Source organism: Micromys minutus (genome assembly GCF_963924665.1).
Source record: "Micromys minutus genome assembly, chromosome: 14".
Taxonomy (NCBI): Eukaryota; Metazoa; Chordata; class Mammalia; order Rodentia; family Muridae; genus Micromys; species Micromys minutus.
Window position 1 is genome coordinate 45595051 of NC_137983.1, and position 18191 is coordinate 45613241.

The window sequence follows — 18191 nt, forward strand, 5'->3', positions numbered from 1 at the left end:
GCTGTGGATTCAGTATAACACAGGGGCAGAACTTACATAGGGCTGTTATTAGGAGCTCACCCACGCCTCATGCAGAAGCAGAGCACTGGTAAGTATGTGCTTGGTGTAGACGCCCACACCTACACTGAAGCTATAGGGCAGACTCAGAAGGCCTTACCTTGTTCCCCAGGTTGCCATTGGCTTGCTTGGATAGGAGAAGGGCGACCATTTCCGTGTGGCCCTCTTGGGCAGCCAGGTGAAGCGGGGTCACTCCTTGTACAGACTCTGCGTTCGCTGACCCTCCATACTGCAGCAGACTGCGGGCCACCTCTGTCTGGTTCTGCTTGGCTGCGATGTGCAAAGGAGTGTAGCCATTCTGAAGCAGAAGGAAGAAGTACTTGAGCTCAGGGACCCCACAGCTTAGGTAATGGCAGGAGAGGACAAGGGAGGGCGGGGCCTGGCTCAGCCTCTGAGCAAGGCGGTTGTCATCATGGAGAGCGTGTTAAATGGATGAACAAAGAGACCAGCCGCCGCATCTGGAACCAGGCCTGCAGGCTCCAGGGCTGGCAGATGCCTGTTCACTTTCATCAGATGAACTGCTGGGAAGGAAGCCTTGTTACCCAGAGAGATTCAGATCCCAGCTTGAAGGCAAGGTAGGTAAGAGTTAAAGTTTCCTGTCTCTCCCTCCCGGCAGCAAGGACTCAAAGCCCTTAAATGTTTCGTAAGCAAAAGAAATGGCAAAGCACATATAATGACACACATCTGGAGTCCCAGGCAGTGTTCTGAAGCCTGAGGCAGGGTGAACCCGAAGCCAGCCAGGGCCACGCAGTGAGACCCTGACTCGAAAACCTAAGAGGAGAAGCCAACATTCCCTTTGACGGATCTATTTCTCTTCTCTGTTCTCTTACTTTTATGTTTTTACAGACAGGGTTTCTCCGTGTAGCCCTGGATGTCCGGGAGCTCACTCTGTAGATCAGGTAGGCCCCAATCTCAGAGATCTGTCTGTCACTGCCTCCCAAGGGCTGGGATTAAAGGCATGTGCCACCACTGCCCAGCCCTGCTGTTCTTTTTCTTAAAACTTTCATTTTCCCATTAATTTATGTATTCATTTACTTTACATTTGATCATAGACTCCGAGTCCCCCCTCACAGCTCCTTCCCCATGCACCCTCTCCTTCTCCTCTGAGAGGGGGAGGTCCTCCTGGGTACCAATTCACCCTGGCACATCAAGTCACTGCAGGATTAGGCATGTCTTTTCCCACTGAGGCCAGATAAGGCAGCTCGGTTAGGGAAACAAGATCCTCAAATAGGCGACAGAATCAGAAACAGCCCTTCTCCAGTTGTTGGGGGACCCACAAAAAAGTCAAGTTGCACATCTGCTACATATATGGGGGGATCTAGGTCCAGCCCATGTACACTCTTTGGTTGGTGGTTCAGTCTGTGGGAGCCCCCAAGGGTCTAGGGGCTTCCTTATGGAGTTCTTATCCCATCTGGGTCCCTCAATCCTTCCCACAATGGAGAATGAGTGAAGTGCTGGGAAGAGAGGTCCAGAAGAGTGAACAGAAATTGGCAGGTGTGTTTGTGTGTGTGTGTGTGTGTGTGTGTGTGTGTGTGTGTGTGTGTGAGTGTGAGTGTGTGTGTGTGTGTGTGTGTGAGTGTGTGTGTGAGTGTGAGTGTGTGTGTGTGAGTGTGTGTGTGTGTGTGTGTGAGTGTGAGTGTGTGTGTGTGTGTTTGTGTGTGTGTGTGTGTGTGTGTGTGTGTGTGTGTGTTTGATCTCCAGAGACTGGAGTGAGAAGGCTCCAAGGGAGTCTATGAGGGTGTCTCTAGCTGAGACTCCTATCAGTGAGGAATAAGAAGCCTGAAGTGGCCCCTCCTGTGGCCAGGCAGGACTCCCAGTAGAGGGATAAGGACAGCAACCCACGCACAAATCCTTCAACCCCAAATTTGTCCTCCCCACAAGAAGTACAGGGACAGAGTTGAAGCAGAGATTGAGGGAGACAGAGTCAACCAGTGACTAGCCCAATGAGATCCATCCTATGAGCAAGAACCAATCCCTGACACCAACCATGATGCTTCATCATGCTTGCACACAGGAGCCTAGCATGGCTGTCCTCGGAGAGGCTCCACCCAGCAGCTGACCCACAGCTGAAACATCAGACGGAGCTTGCTCGGAGAGTCTTGTGGAAGAGTTGATAACTCTCTAAAAGAAATCTTGATGTCATCGGGCACAGTGTCACTCTTGGGTCGGCTGGCAGGGGACTCAAGGACACGAGGCGAGCTAGTCAGCTTTACCTAAGCCAGCTGCAGCCCAGGACAGTATCCCATCACCTAGACTTCCTTACATATTTCTAAATATTTGCTAAAAGTAGAGGAAGCACCTGCCTCGTTTGTTTCTCAAAATTTCTGGTGGATCAGCTGTAATTATGAACTTGCAAGGAAGTGCTGAAGTGCTTTCCAAGAGAGTAAGGCAGGAGAGCAGGACAGTTGTGTGTGGTGACACATTGCCGGATAAGACAGGGTGGCAACCGTTGCTCTAATCAGTTAACTATGTCGTCCTGTATTATTAGGATCTTGATGTGTATTCCAAGCTGCCTAGGAATTACAATATGATCCAGGAAGGCTTCAGACCTGAGCTAGTCCTCTTGCCTCAGACTCTTAAGTGCTGGACACACCACCACTCCCAGCTTTAAATTTTATGTATTTCTCAGTGGTTGGGCTTCTCATGTGAGTAAACCTCCTCATCCTATAGCAGACAGGCTACAGGTGGGTCAGCTGGTCACCCCATCGCAAACGGTTTCTATGATCTTATTGGGGCATCACCCCAATCGTTTACAGCAACTGAGGCAGGTGTCTGTATTGCTATCCTATTTTGTGATGGAGCTATTCTCTGAGAGAGAGGTAATGTGCTTTGCCCAATATTACACGGCAAACCTGGAGGTCCACTTGGCTTTTAGAACTGTGATGCGTGTGCATAGTACTTGAGACCTTTTGCAGGGCAGAGAAGGTCTAGATTGGCTAAGTTCCTTACCAGCTCCCAGATAATACTGAGGTGCTGGTCTATGAACCACCCTTTGCATAGTCAGGCCTTGGACTGCCAAGCCAGGGGACTTTCAGGGGGGTAAGACCCATGACCTCCTGGACCTATGCCCATGCAGCCTACTTAACAGGGAGCTACTGCATGCAACTGTCTCCAGACATGTGCTTCCCCACATCGGACAGTGGTTCTCCAACCATCCCTGGACTTTCACTTGCTACCCACTGTCTTACTGAGGGTCAGCTGATATTTCTGGTTGAGATGTCATACTGAAGCAAGGGAGAGACTTATTGGGGCTTTTTTCTTTTTTTCTTTTTTCTATGCCCAAGGTACAGTCACTGGAGAAATTTACAGTACACCCATGGATGTTCTAGCAGAATTCTCAGGCCACTTATGCTGCTGTGAGTACCTAACACACTGACATGAACAGGAAATGATGTGTCGGGGGCAAGCTTGCCCTGGAGACGGCAAAAATCTTCCAGGTCACCTTGGGTTAAACTGGAATAAACTGGAATACTTGAGTCATTGACCATCTCAGAGCATGAACAAACCCACCAGTGTCCCCCAAACTATGATTAAAGGCATAACAATCTTCTGTGGGTGATAAGGAGAAATGGCAACTAGGCTAGGGAGCCAGGGAGAGGTCAGACAGGGAGATATGCCAGGAAAAGGCTCCTTTCCCCCAAGGAAATAAGCTCAGGGAAGGGATGCACATGGGAGGGAGTCTGTGAGCATCAGATCCAGAAGGGGAGAGTTTGGTTTGGGTGCAAAGGGATTTGCTGTGAAATTCTACAAAATTGCCAGACTACTTTGGAAACTATTTTTTGCCATGGAAACAAACCCCATCTGTGCAGGCTTTGAGCTGCCTTTCGCTCTCTTTAAATATCATGAACCTGGCTTCAGCTCCTTTTATATAAGTGTGGATGGGGGGGAGGAGGAAGAGAAGGAGGGGAGTCTGGCTTTATATTTTTAGAAGCAGGAGTAAGTCAACATCTTAGCTGGCTGTGTGCTGCCTCTGCACAGTGACGTAGGGCTCGCTACCACAGGAGGGAGGAATAGGGACAGAGCTTCCTGAGGCATGCGGTACGTGCAGAAGATGCTGTGAACCAAGGTGAGCATTGTCCTGAGCAGGGAAAACACGCTGAAGCCATACATGGTCTCCTCTCCACTGCTAAGGCAGGTGTCCCCGGACACGCACAGTGACCCACCGGATGAGACCGGATGAGACCGGATGAGACCGGATGAGTCTCTCATAGGTGGGCATCACAGAAACTCTAAGTGATTCTCAGGCTGTCCTGTCAGAAGAAATGGATGTCTCTTCTATGCTGGCCCTGTCTCACAGTATTCTCCTGCCTCTCACAGATGTAAACCCCACTTTGCCCCAGGGGTAGATCCCCTTTCCCTAGTCCCGCAAGGGTCATGGGGATCTGTATTTGGCAGCACATTTCAGAAGCCAAATATGCGGTCAATGCAGAACATGTAGGGGTTTCTCTCCATCACAATGTCTCTTTTCAAAAATCAAACTAAAACAGAGTAACCCTCACACTGAGAAGAGACTTTGCCTCAAGATCCAGAGAGCTTGTGGGAACCTGGATATCCCCCAGGCCACTGTACCCAGCACCAGCACACACAGAGAACAGGATGAGACGCCCAGTGGAACCCAAACCCATGGAGTGAAATCTCTGAGAACAAGGCGTGTGGCTCTGGAAGACTCACACTAGGCCTCTGAGCATCAGCTTACAAAACATGGCTGACTTGTAGCTGATGAAGGTGAAGACATGTGGGGTGTAAATCGATTTCCACCTTTGGAAGGGACTGTCTGTCAGGAGACTATAACCCACGTCCCGTCTACGATGAGCCCTCAGAGAGCAGCATTAATCCTGCAGTTGGTCTTTGTGAAGGTGTGTTGATGTGTCTGAGTTTACAGAGTCAAACACAAAGCCTCTGAGGCTGCCTCGTGGGTTGTTACCACTGTGAGGGGGGTCAAATGACTCTTTCACAGGGGTAGCATATCAGACATGCTGCATATCAGATATTCAAAGTACAATTCATAACGCTAGCAAAATTACAGTTATCAAAACAGCAACACAAATATTCTTACGGTTAGGGGTGACCACAACACGAAGAACACACAGCACACCATGACACACAACATGCATTAAAGGGTCACAACATTAGGAAGGTTGAGAACCACCTCTTCAGACAGAAGCAGGTAGGGGTCTTACCCAGGCAGGGCTGTGCGGAGAGCCGCCTCGGGGAAGGAGAAGCTTGACAATGTCCAAGTTGTTGTGATGGACGGCCACATGCAGGGGAGTCAAGCCATTCTGCAGAGTGACAAAGGAGAGAAACAGCTTCACATCTGTGAGGAACCGTGTAGTCAGCCAAGATCCACTCTTCAATCCACAACACAGCTTTCACAGGAAGAACCCACCCCAAACCAGCCCGGGGTGGGGGGCGGTTATAGTTCAGAGATCAAACACTTGCCAGCACGTTCAAACCCCAGGTTTCATTTCATCACAACAAAAGTGAAAGCCAATCTCTTTAATTTAAGGCTGGGGATGCAGCTCGATGGTAGAGAGGTTGCCTAGTATACACACTGGTCAATATCATAAAAAAGTAATTAAGAAAAACAAAAAGGATCTTCCTAAAGCCAGTCTTGAAGGAGAGCCATTGACAGACAGCTCAAGCAGGATCTGGGACCATTTCTTCACCCCTCCCATGGGGGATATGGGCCATGGGATCATCATACTTGTTTAGAGAAGGTACCTGGTCCTTCTAATGAACAGGTGTTTGTCAGGATTGCTTTATCTAAAGACCATTCTTAATGGAAGTCTGTCCAAGTGAGAGAGGTGATTCCTAGTGGGGGAATTATGTCCTACCTCCTCTAACCCCAGAGGAGAGGAGAGTTTACCTTTCCGGCCGCATTGGGATGGGCGTCGTGTTCTAGCAGAAGCTCTGCCAACCGCACCTTCCCATACTTAGCAGCCACGTGGAGAGGGGTAAATCCTTTCTGAGGAGAAACACAGGCCATCAGGACCAGGGAAGGCATGGTCAGGACTCTTCCTACCCTAACCAGCATGGGAATGCCAATGGGACAGAAAGACCTGAGGCTTTTGATCCCTGCAAAGGACTCCAAGTCTCCTCACTACCACCTGGACAACTCTAATAGGAGAAACAAGAGAAAGCTGCTTCTGATATTGTCAAATGGTTGTTGAGGCAGGGGGCTGTTTTGTTTATTTTGTTATTGTTCCTTTGGGACAGGCTTAACAAGTGGCCCAGGCACGCCTTGAACTCCAGATTCCCTTGTTCCATTCTCTGAAGTATTGGGACTACAGGTGTGTCCACCAGCTCTTGCCCATTTAGTTATCATTTGTAGCTCAGGAGAGTGCACAGGCCAGACAAGCCCTACTCTAGCCGGATGCTTCCCAGCCCCTGAGCCCTTTGAGCCTTCCTGGATGCCAGGAACCTGACTGATTGGACTACAGCTAATGTCTAGCACCTTAACTGTTGCAGGACAGACAGAAGCCTGGTCAAAGCAGAGACTGACTGTGCCCTTTCTGCAGATGGCACAATGGGCCTACAGTGTCCCATGACCACAAAGAAGGTTATATGGGGATCTCCTCAGCCTATTGTTTCTTTAAAAATACACGGGGTTTGTTTTGTTTTGTTTCTGGCTTTGTTTTTTGAGACCCGGTCTTGCTATGTTTTCCAGGTAGACAATCAAGCTCACAGGCTGAAGTAATTCTCCTGTCTCAGCTTTCCCCACACCTCAGTCACAGGTGAGCCACTAAACCCTGCTGGTCTGTAGCTTTCTAAGACTCAGAACAGTGGCTGTATGCTGTACCTTGGTCATGCAGGCTTGGGATGCCTCCTTCTCCAGCAGGGCCAGGGCTGTGTCCACGTGACCCTCACGGGCTGCTGTGTGCAGAGGTGTGTGGCCAGCAGTGGTAGCCAGGTTGGGGCTGGCGCCATTCTCCAGCAGGAGCTTCACCATGCTCGTGTGGCCAATGCGAGCAGCACAGTGAAGTGGTGTCTGGTCATCCTGGGCCACAGGTGAAAGCATAAAACGGGACACATTAACCTTCCCAAGTCTGACTCACGGGGCAGGAGGTGAGGACCAGACCGCACAAGTGACTCGCAATGAATAAAAAGACCTGGGATTTCCTCCCGCCTCTGACTTACAGAAACTAACATGCTCTACTTCATTCCATCCTTAGAACTGGCAAGCTTCATAACTGTTGCTACTTAATTGCCCAAAGGTTCAGTTTCCCCAGTTGTAGGAATTGTAACATTATTTCATTGGGCTAGGATTCAGATCAGGTCGCTAAAGAACACGAAGGTTCCCACTGTTGCTCACAAAAAAGATACTCAGTAAACTGATTGCTCTTAGGACAAGCAAGCCCGGTCTCCCAGGCTCTTTCACCTGGTATGTTTGTGTTTGAACTCTACTTGGATGTTCTCTGTGCCAGCATTCCTGGGGCTCCAAATCACCCAAGGGGAAAGACTGCCACTGATCCGTTTTCTACAACTTCCAGCTATAGATCCTGGTGCTCTGGCTCCACTGATGATATGTCTGTTACTGGGTCCAAGCAGAGGAACTCAAAGGAGCCTGTCACTCACAGAGACCTGGTGAGTTGCCACAGTCTGTCAACTTGCAGACTTGGTAGCTGATCTTACGGTTTGTTTGTCATTGAACATACAAAAGAGGATCCTCCCCTTCTGAAGTGAGTGATGCCTGGCTGGTCTTCCCTGGTGACACCATCTTATGGGCTCCCTTCCTCCAGCCACATCTACTCACTAGGCTGATAACCGCTGTTGGCCAGCCCTGTTCTCTGGGCTTCTGTTACTCTACAAAGTACCACTTTCCTACAAAGAGGCATCTGCCCCTCACAGAACTCCACCAAAGCAGAACCTGAGCTTTAGTGTGACTAAAATGGGTGTGACAATGACTATGAGCCCCAGGCTAAAGATGAGAATGGCTTCCTTCACCAGGCTGGGGTGGCCTGCTCCTTAGCACCCCCCCTTTCTTATCTGCAGAACTCACCTTGGCCTTGGCATTGGCTTTGGCTTTGTTCTGGAGCAAATATTTGGCCACTTCTGTATGCCCTGCTCGGGCTGCCATGTGCAATGGGGTTTCTACTTTCTGCAAAATAACATTATACAACTGTTAACACATGCTGGGGTTGCAAAGGATACATGTTGAACTCAGATTGCTACCTGGGCTCAGTAGGATTTTGTCCCTGAGCTGGAGCTGCCCAGCCAGTCTGCCTATCTATCTTCCCCTCTCTTAGTATTCTAGGTATTTGTGAAAGTAAACTCAGGGCTCACAAATACTCAAATGTGTGAATATGCATTTCCAGATTGCACCTATAGATTTTCCAAGAGAAAACTCCAAAGATGTACAGATGTGTGACGAATTCAACTGGGGGAGCATCAACAGAGAGGAATGTTCACCCACACCTGATGCCTTTGCTATCTGTAGAATGCCCATTACAGTCAGAGTGCAGAAAACAGTGATCTTTTCCACAGCTCCTCTCAGAGCTGTGGACCAGAGCCCCCTCAGCCGGTAACATATCACACGTACAATGTTACATGTTGTACATTATGGAACATACATGATGTTACATGCTACATCTCATATCTCTCTGACATTTTTGATCAAAAATCATTTCAAGAACTTACCACATTGGAGACATTGGGTGACGCTCCCCGCTGCAATAAGTTCTTTACAATAGGAAGGTGTCCCATGAAGGAGGCTACATGGAGAGGTGTCAGGCCAGACTAGAAGAGACAGAGAGAGGTGTGCTGAGCAGGAGCCTCCCCAAAACAGAGGCACAAGCCACAATATCTTATGCTCTTCTGGTGCTGAGAGAGTAGACATAGGCCAAATGGCCTTGTTTTTAGGAAAATGGCCACAGGGATGAATGAGACTTTACAATTCAAACAACTGTTTCCCACTGAAGTCCAGCCTTTATGGGAAATGGTGACATAGACATTCACACAGACACATTCATGTACACACGCACATCCATGCACACATGCATACTGCAGCCACACATAACTATGGAGAGTAGCTATGTAAGGCAATGGAGGGGAGCCCAGGCTGAAGGCACACCTCCCCTTTCTTTCTCCTACCTCAGTGACTGCATCAATGGAGGCCCCTGTCTTCAGCAGCAGCTCCATGACACGTATGTGGTTCTTCTTGCAGGCGATGTGTAAGGGTGTAAAACCATTCTGCATCCCACACAGAGTAGACAAAGATCAGGGACTCACACAGTAGCCAAAGAACTGGGAAGGAATCCTCCCTCTGACTTAGAGGAGGTCCCTTCCAAGTCCACCAGCAAACACCCATAGACCAGGGGACAGACCGTGTCAGTTCACGCGCTGATAACAAACCGGTGTCCCATCCCTTTGCAGCCAAGCATATTTCTGAACACGATGTTTGGAAACATTTTCTAAAATTCTACCACATTTCTGGATACACCAAAAGAGTACTTTTTTGGAGGCAAACCACTTTCTTTCTATTGGACGCTGAGTGGGATGGATTCTGCTCTATTGCAATAGAGCGTGTGACGCAGTGCAATGAATATTACACAGTGCACGTTACACGGCACGCCCATGTGACACGGCATTCCCCTCCGCAGGGCCAGGGTTTTGACTGCTAGCCTCTTCAGTACTTCACGGGGAAGTGCTTCTCAAATAAGCTCAGTTTTGGGGGCTGGGGAAGGAAGGGAAGCGGGGATCCTATCAGTTGAGGGGAGAGGCCAGAGATGGTACTAAACACTGCAGCAGACAGGACAGTACGTTCCAACCCCAATACCATCATCCCCAAGCGTAGGAAGTTGTGTTAGCCCCACAGTCTGGCCTCTGCTCAGTGCAGGCAGGTCTGAGGGAATGAATGATCCATCTTTTGCCTCTGGAGGTTACCTGCCCTTCAGTTCATTCATTCTGAGAATGGCCAAGTGTGAGGCAAGAATGCTCTATGGCTCTCTGAATCACACTGGTGGTTCTAGCCTAAGAAGGAAGGTGAGGAGCACAGTCCCAGGAGGACTCTGCCTTAGGTCTGAACTTGTTGCCTCCCAGGGCTATAGCCACAGTCTCTTTAAGAGGAGAGATACTCAGCTCAATCTGCTCCTCAGTCCAAAGCAGGTTGAAGGCCAGGCCTGCTTTGAAAATGTTAGTGTCTCACAGCTCTGAGTCTGGCTGAGCCCCTGAATCCACATGCATGCCATAAACATCAATTCCAGTGCCAGATCCCCTGGGCACAAACCTAAGTGGACTCAGCCTGTTGGTGAAGCTGCAGTCACAAGTGCAGGAGGCCAGCCCCCGGGGGATATGGATTCCACTATAAAACTCCCATGCACTGTGTGCATTTGCCTATGGTTCTGCCCCCAGCTGCACTCCTACAAACAGCCCCCTCTCACCAAGGCTCTGGAGTTCGGCTTGGCCCCTTTATCCAAAAGAACCTTAGCCACCCGGTGGTGGCCACAGTGGGCTGCCACGTGGAGAGGAGTCAGGTGATCCAAGGTGATGTCGTCTATCTCGGCATTGTATTGCAATAGAAGTCTGACACAGTCGAGGTGGTCTCCCTGAGCCGCCATGTGGATTGGGGACAAGCCATTCTGGAGGAGAAAGAATAAGGCAATGACAGCTTCTGGGGACAGAGCATCAGATCGGACACGGTGTCGACAATGCCACTTCCTCCTTCTTGTCTGCACGGTTCTTCCATACAGATCCCAAATGAGCTTGGCTCTGATGAAAATCTCCTACCTTGCCAAATCCTCAAGCCTGTGCAGACCACCCCACATCTGCCACGAAGCCTTCCCTGACCTCCTTAGGTCGTGCCGATCCGAACTGTACACCCAGTCTGACCTCCTTGTCTCCTTCCCAAGTCATCTCATTTGCAGTCCTCTCCTTGGGTATGTCTCCTCTCCTGAGCCACAAGCTCCCAAGGACTAGAACTGTGCCTCAAGCTTCCCAAATACTCTCAGAGCCCAATGAGTGGTGAGCCTTATTTGATATAGCTGTGAGTGGCTAAAAGACGAAAAAAAACAGGCCCTAAATCTCTCTAAAAATTCTGAGGTGGGAAGAAAATATTTTCATCAGAGACAAGCTCATTTGGGACCTTCTGATTGGAAAATATTCACTTTATTTATTGTGTATATTTGTGGGGTGGTGGGTAGGCATGTTGATACCATGGTGTATGTATAGGAATCAAAGAGCAGCTTGCTGGAGCCAGTTTTCTACCATGTGAGTCTGGGTGATTGAATTCAGGTTGTAAGTTTTGCTGGTAAGAATCCCTACCCACTGATCTATCCTACCAGCCTGAACATATCCTGTTTTCATTTATTTTGCTTTGTGTGCCTAATTTCATGCATGTGTGCATATGTGTGTGTGTGCATGTGTATGTTGCATTAGCTGGATTAGAGCCAAAACAGGCAAACTGAAGCTCTGGGACAAATCTAGCATATCTCTCTCTCTCTCTCTCTCTCTCTCTCTCTCTCTCTCTCTCTCTCTCGTGTGTGCGTGTGTGTGTGTGTGTGTGTGTGTGTGTGTGTGTGTGTACAAATGCATGCTGTTATCTACAGAGGCCAGAAGCTGTAGTTGCAGGAGGTTGTAAGACACCTGCTGTGGGTGCTGGAGACTGATCTTGGGTCCTGTTCGAGAACAGAAAGTGTACTTAACCACAAAGCCAATTCTCTAACCCACAAATAACATTTTATTGGAACACAGCCACTTGTTTTCATATTGTCCATGGATATTTTTTTCTGCCCCGTTCGTTGGCAGAGGGTTTAATTTCAGCAACAAAACTATCTATAAAACCAAAACGTATTTGTTTACCTGAGGTTTTTAGATAAAAAGCTTTCTGGCTGCTAATCTCGATGAGCTCAGATAAAAAGTGGTCCCGGGGCGGATCCCACATGGTCCATCACAGTTAGAATCAACATCTCTGGTTTTACAGAAGACTGATCCTGGGTCTGTGTGATGATTCCTGTCCACTGTCAATAGGTTTGGATTTACGATCACTATGGAAACACCTCCAGTATATTGGAAGGGATTTAAAGAAAGGTTTAAGTGAGAAGTGAGGACCCACCCCAAATATGGGGGTATCCATCCCATGGACTGAAATCCAGGGCTCCGTACAGCAGGAGAAAGAACCAAGCACCTGCCTTCGCCTCTGTGTCCCCTGACTGTGGGTTTCGTGTGACCTGCTGCCTCACGCTTCTGCTTTCATGATAGGCTTACAACTGAACTGTGAGCTCAACCAAATTCCTCCTTTCTGAACGGTGTCATGTATTTCATCCTAGCAACAAGAAAAGTAACTAGCACAGTATCTACCAGGAAGCACACACTTTCTGTGATAAACCGGACACGTTAATTCCCAGGCCTTTGGCACTGGTTTGCAAGAGAAATGTAGTAGGTTTTAGAGCTTCAGGCTAAAGAAGCCCCAGAATGCTATCAGTAGGGCTTAATGGACCATGGAGGCGAGAGTTTGGAAGACCAGAAAACTAAGAAAAATGAATGCAGGCACTGATGGCCCAGCTCATGAGGTATCAGAGAGGAGCATGCACCCTTTCATGTTATATTCTGTCAAAGAAGGTGACTTTCGACCATGTCCTAAGAAGTTGGTTGAGGCTGGATGAATGCAAAGTGACGGACGAATCTGTTTTAGTGGAAGAAATTTCAAAACAGGTGAACATTCCGGTATGTCACGGTTACTGCTTCCTGTCTTATGCAGGTCTATAGTGAGAGAGAACAGGTGGAGAACAAAGATACAAAACATGTAGATAGAAGGGAAAGGATGAGGAAGCTTAGAAGATGTAGACGAGGGCCAAATGGCTCAGCTGTTAAGAGCACTGAATGTTGGTCTTCCAGAGGTCCTGAGTTCAATTCCCAGCAATCACGTGGTGGCTCACAACCATCTATAATGAGTTATATGCCATCTTTTGGCATGCAAGTGTACATGCAGATAGAGAACTCATATGCATAAAATAAATAAATAAATCTTTTTTAAAAAAGATGGTGTAGAAGAAGCAGAATGTAACTGTTAAAAAGATTAATAAACATCATTTTTAAAAAAAGCCCTCCTTGTGCTCTAAGGCAATAGGAAGATGCCTCTAGGGCAAGAGGCAGCCACCCTTGGAAATGCATATTCATTTGAAAGGGGAGGGCCTAAACAGAGGATATGCCTGGACAGGGGTTCCCTGCTCACAGCTTTCTAAGGGTCACCCTATGCCAATGCAACTGTACTCCAGTTGGGAGGGTCTTGGCTCCGTCCCAGGCAGACAGCAGAGTCTGGCAGTGTTGACCATGTATTAGTTTTATAGACATAAAAGATGCAAGATTAAGGGGGCTATGGAGTCTTGTTCACCACACTAGGGAGCAGTGTGGCCAAACAGTGTAAGGCAGGGTCAGATATTTGGCAAGAGGGCCCTGAGATGCCTTTGCATGAAGTTGCAAAGGTAAGTGTTGGTTGCAGTGTGGGTGTCCTCTGAGGAAAGCTGCAGGCACTGAAGTAGTGCACCCTCAGAGGGGCTCTGTGTGCTGTAGGCAGAGGAGCTGGAGAGGAAAGGACTTGTAATCTCAACATGAGCACAGATATCAGACACAGAACTGTAGGGTTTGGTGCCTGCCCGGCTGGGATCTAGTCTTGGTTTAGTCTGATCCTTCCTTGTTTCTGGAAGGGGATACTTACTCTGTGCCACGGCTTAGTAGAAGTGTGTAACTTTGTTATGTCTGTACATGGATCATGGTTAAGAGACTGTCTTGAGGCACAGGAGAGAGATGGCACTCCTTTTGGAAATCGTTTTAGGAGCTGGAAAGATGAATCCGTGTTTAAGAGCATTCTGATACCAAAGACCTACATGGTAGGTAGCAACTAGAATTGGTAATTCTAGTTCAGGGGGATCTGACAGCCTCTTCTGACCTCTGTGAGTACCAGACATACACATAATATACAGACATACATGCGTGAAGAAACATAATACACTGAAATGAAAAATAAATTATGTGATGGGTATGTGTTTGTGCATGTGTGTGTGTGTGTGTGTGTGTGTGTGTGTGTGTGTGTGTGTGTGTAAGTTATAGACAGTCATGAAATGCCTGATATGGATTCTGGGAACTGAACTTAGGTCTCCTTGGAGAGCAAAAAGCTCTCCTAATTACTGAGCCATCTCTAGCCCAGAACTCTGCATTCTATATGATGTTGGGACTATTAAAGACTATGAGGCTCTCTAGAGACAGACTGGATGTGTTTTGTGTTATGAGATGGAAATGAGACATTAGGAGAGGACACTGAATGCTACCATGACTGAAAGTTGGGTGTCAGGCTGACAGAGGGTGAAGCCGTAATGATTAATCTCCACTATTGTCAACTCATCTGGACTTGGACTCCCCCCAGAAATATACAGATGTGTTTATGAGGGTGTAGGTAGCTTCATCCATTGAACTGGGAAAAGCCCAGCTGGGAACCAGCATTCATCTTTCTGCTTCCTGCTGCAGTTGCGATGTGACCTTCCACCCCTGTTGCCATGGCTTCATCACCAGGAGGAACCGTGATCCCTAAAACTGTGATCCCTAAAACCCTTATTTCCTTAAGTCACTCCTATGAGGTATTTTGTCACAGCAAAGAGAAAAGTCCAGCTGACTCGGAGTACGGCCTGCAAGATGGCATACCCAAGAAGGAGCACGCACCTTGGTTTTGGCTTGGATGGGTGCCCCGTGGTCCAGCAGGATCTCTGAGATTCTCACGTGTCCATTCCGAGCTGCACAGTGGAGCGGTGTCAATTCATCCTTTTGATAAGACAGTGAAAACCAGATAGCTCAAAAGGCAGCCATCAATGGCTCTGTGGCACAAGTCCGTCTATAATAATATTCCCGGGTATGGAACATCTGATACTGCCTCAGGCCAGTTTGGTTTAGCTCAGTTTTGACTGTCTTCTGCTACACCCAGCTGCAGACCACTCACTCAGTGGTCAGGGAGCACATCCCCCACTGAGAGCCTACCATCCTATGAGACTCAAGGGCAGACCTCACTCCCTGTCCCGGCCCTGAAGGCTGCTGGCACATACCTTGGTCCTCGTTTCTATCTGAGCCCCTCGGTCCAGCAGGAGTCTCACCATGATCACATTGCCCCTGCGGGAGGCAATGTGCAGTGGAGTAATGCCATTCTGGAGAAAGAAATGGGGGGAGAGTCAGAACCAGAGCTTCGTCGGAATGTTCACACCAGTGACTCCCTACTCCCTGCCCCATCCCCATTTAACTAAGGGAGTCAGGGCCTATGTGGACCTCATGGTTCTGTAGTTAATCATAGCAAGCTGACCAAGCCCATATCCCCCAGAGCAACATAGCAGATGGGAAGAAAGCCGGTCATTTGCAATCACCTCCTGCTGCCTGTGTTCCCCTGAAGAGCAGGCACATGGAGCTCTTCCTTTTCTCCAGACAAAGCTAGTATAACTAAGATATGGATAACCAGTAATCCCATCATAGGAGGTCACAATAGACCCAGGAGCTTTGGCACAGGTGGACTCCAAGATGCTGGAGAGCGTTTGTGTGAGAGAGGCTAGGGCACCCCAATTATAGACACCCTAGATTCCAGCCAGTGTGCAGACTCCAGTGAGGTTACCTGAGGTGTGAAGTTGACGCTGGCTCCCCGGTTGAGGAGCAGCTGAGCCACGTTGAGGTTCTCATAGTGAGCTGCGATGTGGAGGGGTGTGAATCCCGTCTGGAACAACCAAGGGGGAGAAACACCCGTAACACACCAGCACCTCTGTCCCAGAACCAGCCCAGGGTTTCTAAACACATTAACATACAAAGCTGGCTTCGACCGGTGGCAGGATCTACAGAAGGGGTCAGGAGATGCCCTCATGGCACGCTGTACCCAACATTTTGGCAGCAGTGTGCCACCTCAGAGTAGCTTCCAGTAGCTTTACCTCATGGCCATGGCGAACTATAAACGAGATCACCTCTCATGAAGAGATTTTGGTCATCAGTGAAAAGGATTATAGAATCTATGACCATCAGCTCCTAACAGGGTCTGTAACTCATCTGGCCACTGTCTTCCTGCTTCGAACCTTTAGACCACATCCCCAACCCCCCAGAAACAGGGGTGTGGTAGAAAAGGTGGGGGGTCAAGTCCAAGTGGATCAGGGACTTCCATATAAAACCAGATACACTCAAACTAATAGAAGAGAAAGTGGGGAAAAGCCTCAAACACATGGGCACATGGGGGAAGTTTCCTGAACAGAACACCAATGGCTTATGCTCTAAGATCAAGAATTGGCAAATGGGACCTCATAAAATTGCAAAGCTTCTGTAAGGCAAAGAACACTGTCATTAGGACAAAACAGCAACCAACAGATTAGGAAAAGATTTTTGCCAATCCTGCATCTGAGAGAGGGCTAATATCCAATATATACAAAGAACTCAACAAGTTAGACTCCAGAGAATCAAATGACCCTTTAAAAAATGGGGTATGGAGCTAAACAAAGAATTCTCAACTGTGGAATACTAAATGGCTGAGAAGCACCTAAAGAAATATTCAACATCCTTAGTTATCAGGTAAATGCAAAGCAAAACAACCCTGAGAGTCCACCTCACACCAGTCAGAATGGCTAAGATCAAAAACTCATATGACAGCAGATGCTGGCAATGGTGTGGAGAAAGAGGAACACTCCACCACTCTTGGTGGGACTGTAAACTGTTATAACCACTCTGCAAATAAGTCTGGTGGTTCCTCAGAAAATTGGACATAGTACTACCTGAGGACCCAGATATACCACTCTTGGACATACACTCTTTGGACACCCAAAAGATGCTCCAACATATAACAAGGACAGATGTGCCACTACGTTCATAACAGCCTTGTTTATAATAGCCAGATGCTGGAAAAAACCCAGATGTCCTTCAACAGAGGAATGGATACAGAAAATGTGGTATGTTTATACAATGGAGTACTGCTCATCTATTAAAAAACAATGACTTCATGAAATTCTTAGGCAAATGGATGGAACTAGAAAATATCAATACTTAGTGAGGTAACCCAATCACAAAAAAAAAAAAAAAAAAAAAAAAAAAAAAAAAAAAAAATCACATACAGTATGCACTCACTAATAAGTGGCTATTAGCCTAAAAGCTCAGATTACCAAGAAACAATTCACAGACCACATGAAGCTCAAGAAGAAGAAAGACCAAAGTACAGATGCTTCAGTCCTTCTTAGAAGGGAGAACAAAAACATTCACAGGAGGAAATACAGAGACAAAGTTTGAAGCAGAGACTGAAGCAAAGACCAACCACAGACTGTATATGGCCCACCTGGAGATCCAGCCCATATGAAGCCACTAAATCAGACAATATTGCTGATGCCCAAAAGTGCAAGCTGACAGGAGCCTGATATAGCTGTCTCCTGAGAGGCTCTGCCAGATCATGACAAATACAGAGGTGGATGCTCACAGCCAACCATTGAACTGAGAATGGGGCCCCCAATGGAGGAGTTAGAGAAAGGACTGGAGGAGCTGAAGAGTTTTGCAACCCCATAAGAACAACAATACCAACCAACCAGAGCTCCCAGTGACTAAACCACTATCCAAAGAGTACACATGGACAGACCCATGACTTCAGCTGCATGTGTAGCAGAGGATGGCCTTGTTGGGCATCAATGGGAGAAGCCCATGGTCTTGCTAAGGCTTGATGCCCCAGTGTAGGGGAATGTCAGGGTGGGGAGGCAGGAGAAGGTGGGTGGGAAGCACCCTTATAGAAGCAGGGGTAGGGGGTAGGGGATAAGGGGTTTATGGAGGAGAAACCGGGAAAGGGGATAACATTTGAAAAAAAGAAAAAGAAAAGAAAAGGTGGAGGGGGCAGTGTAAACAAGTTGAGCAATCTAGCAGACTGAGGGACAGCTAGCAGCCTAGTTGAATGAACAGTGGTTAGCCACCCACGTTTACAAAACCCCACTTTCTGTCTTCCTGCTCTTCCACAAATTAGATGTTGAGTAACTCAACCAGCAAGGTCAGCAGGGAAAGAAGAGGGTGACGATCAGAGTCCATTCCTAGGTATAGTTTTATTCTGGAAGAAGACCCACCCTGACCTCCAGAGTGCTGGTCCTGGATGCCTCTAGTAGCTGGAACCATCCCAGCCTTTCCTCAGCATTCTCCAGAGACTTAAGGCTGCCCATTAAGGT

The 18191-nt window shown here is 48.0% G+C and overlaps 1 protein-coding gene across 1 annotated transcript in view; it reads right to left on the reverse strand.

Annotated features, from left to right (window-relative positions):
* The window catches only part of ANK1 (ankyrin 1), a 90382-nt gene that overhangs the window by 44630 nt on the left and 27561 nt on the right, over positions 1-18191 (reverse strand). The window contains exons 7-17 of the mRNA XM_080929002.1: positions 15638-15736; positions 15084-15182; positions 14707-14805; positions 10437-10634; positions 9148-9246; positions 8695-8793; positions 8057-8155; positions 6857-7054; positions 5924-6022; positions 5238-5336; positions 158-355 (exon numbers count right to left, since the gene is read on the reverse strand). Coding sequence (XP_080785128.1) covers positions 158-355; positions 5238-5336; positions 5924-6022; positions 6857-7054; positions 8057-8155; positions 8695-8793; positions 9148-9246; positions 10437-10634; positions 14707-14805; positions 15084-15182; positions 15638-15736 — 1386 coding nt within the window. The remainder of the gene's footprint in view (positions 1-157; positions 356-5237; positions 5337-5923; positions 6023-6856; positions 7055-8056; positions 8156-8694; positions 8794-9147; positions 9247-10436; positions 10635-14706; positions 14806-15083; positions 15183-15637; positions 15737-18191) is intronic.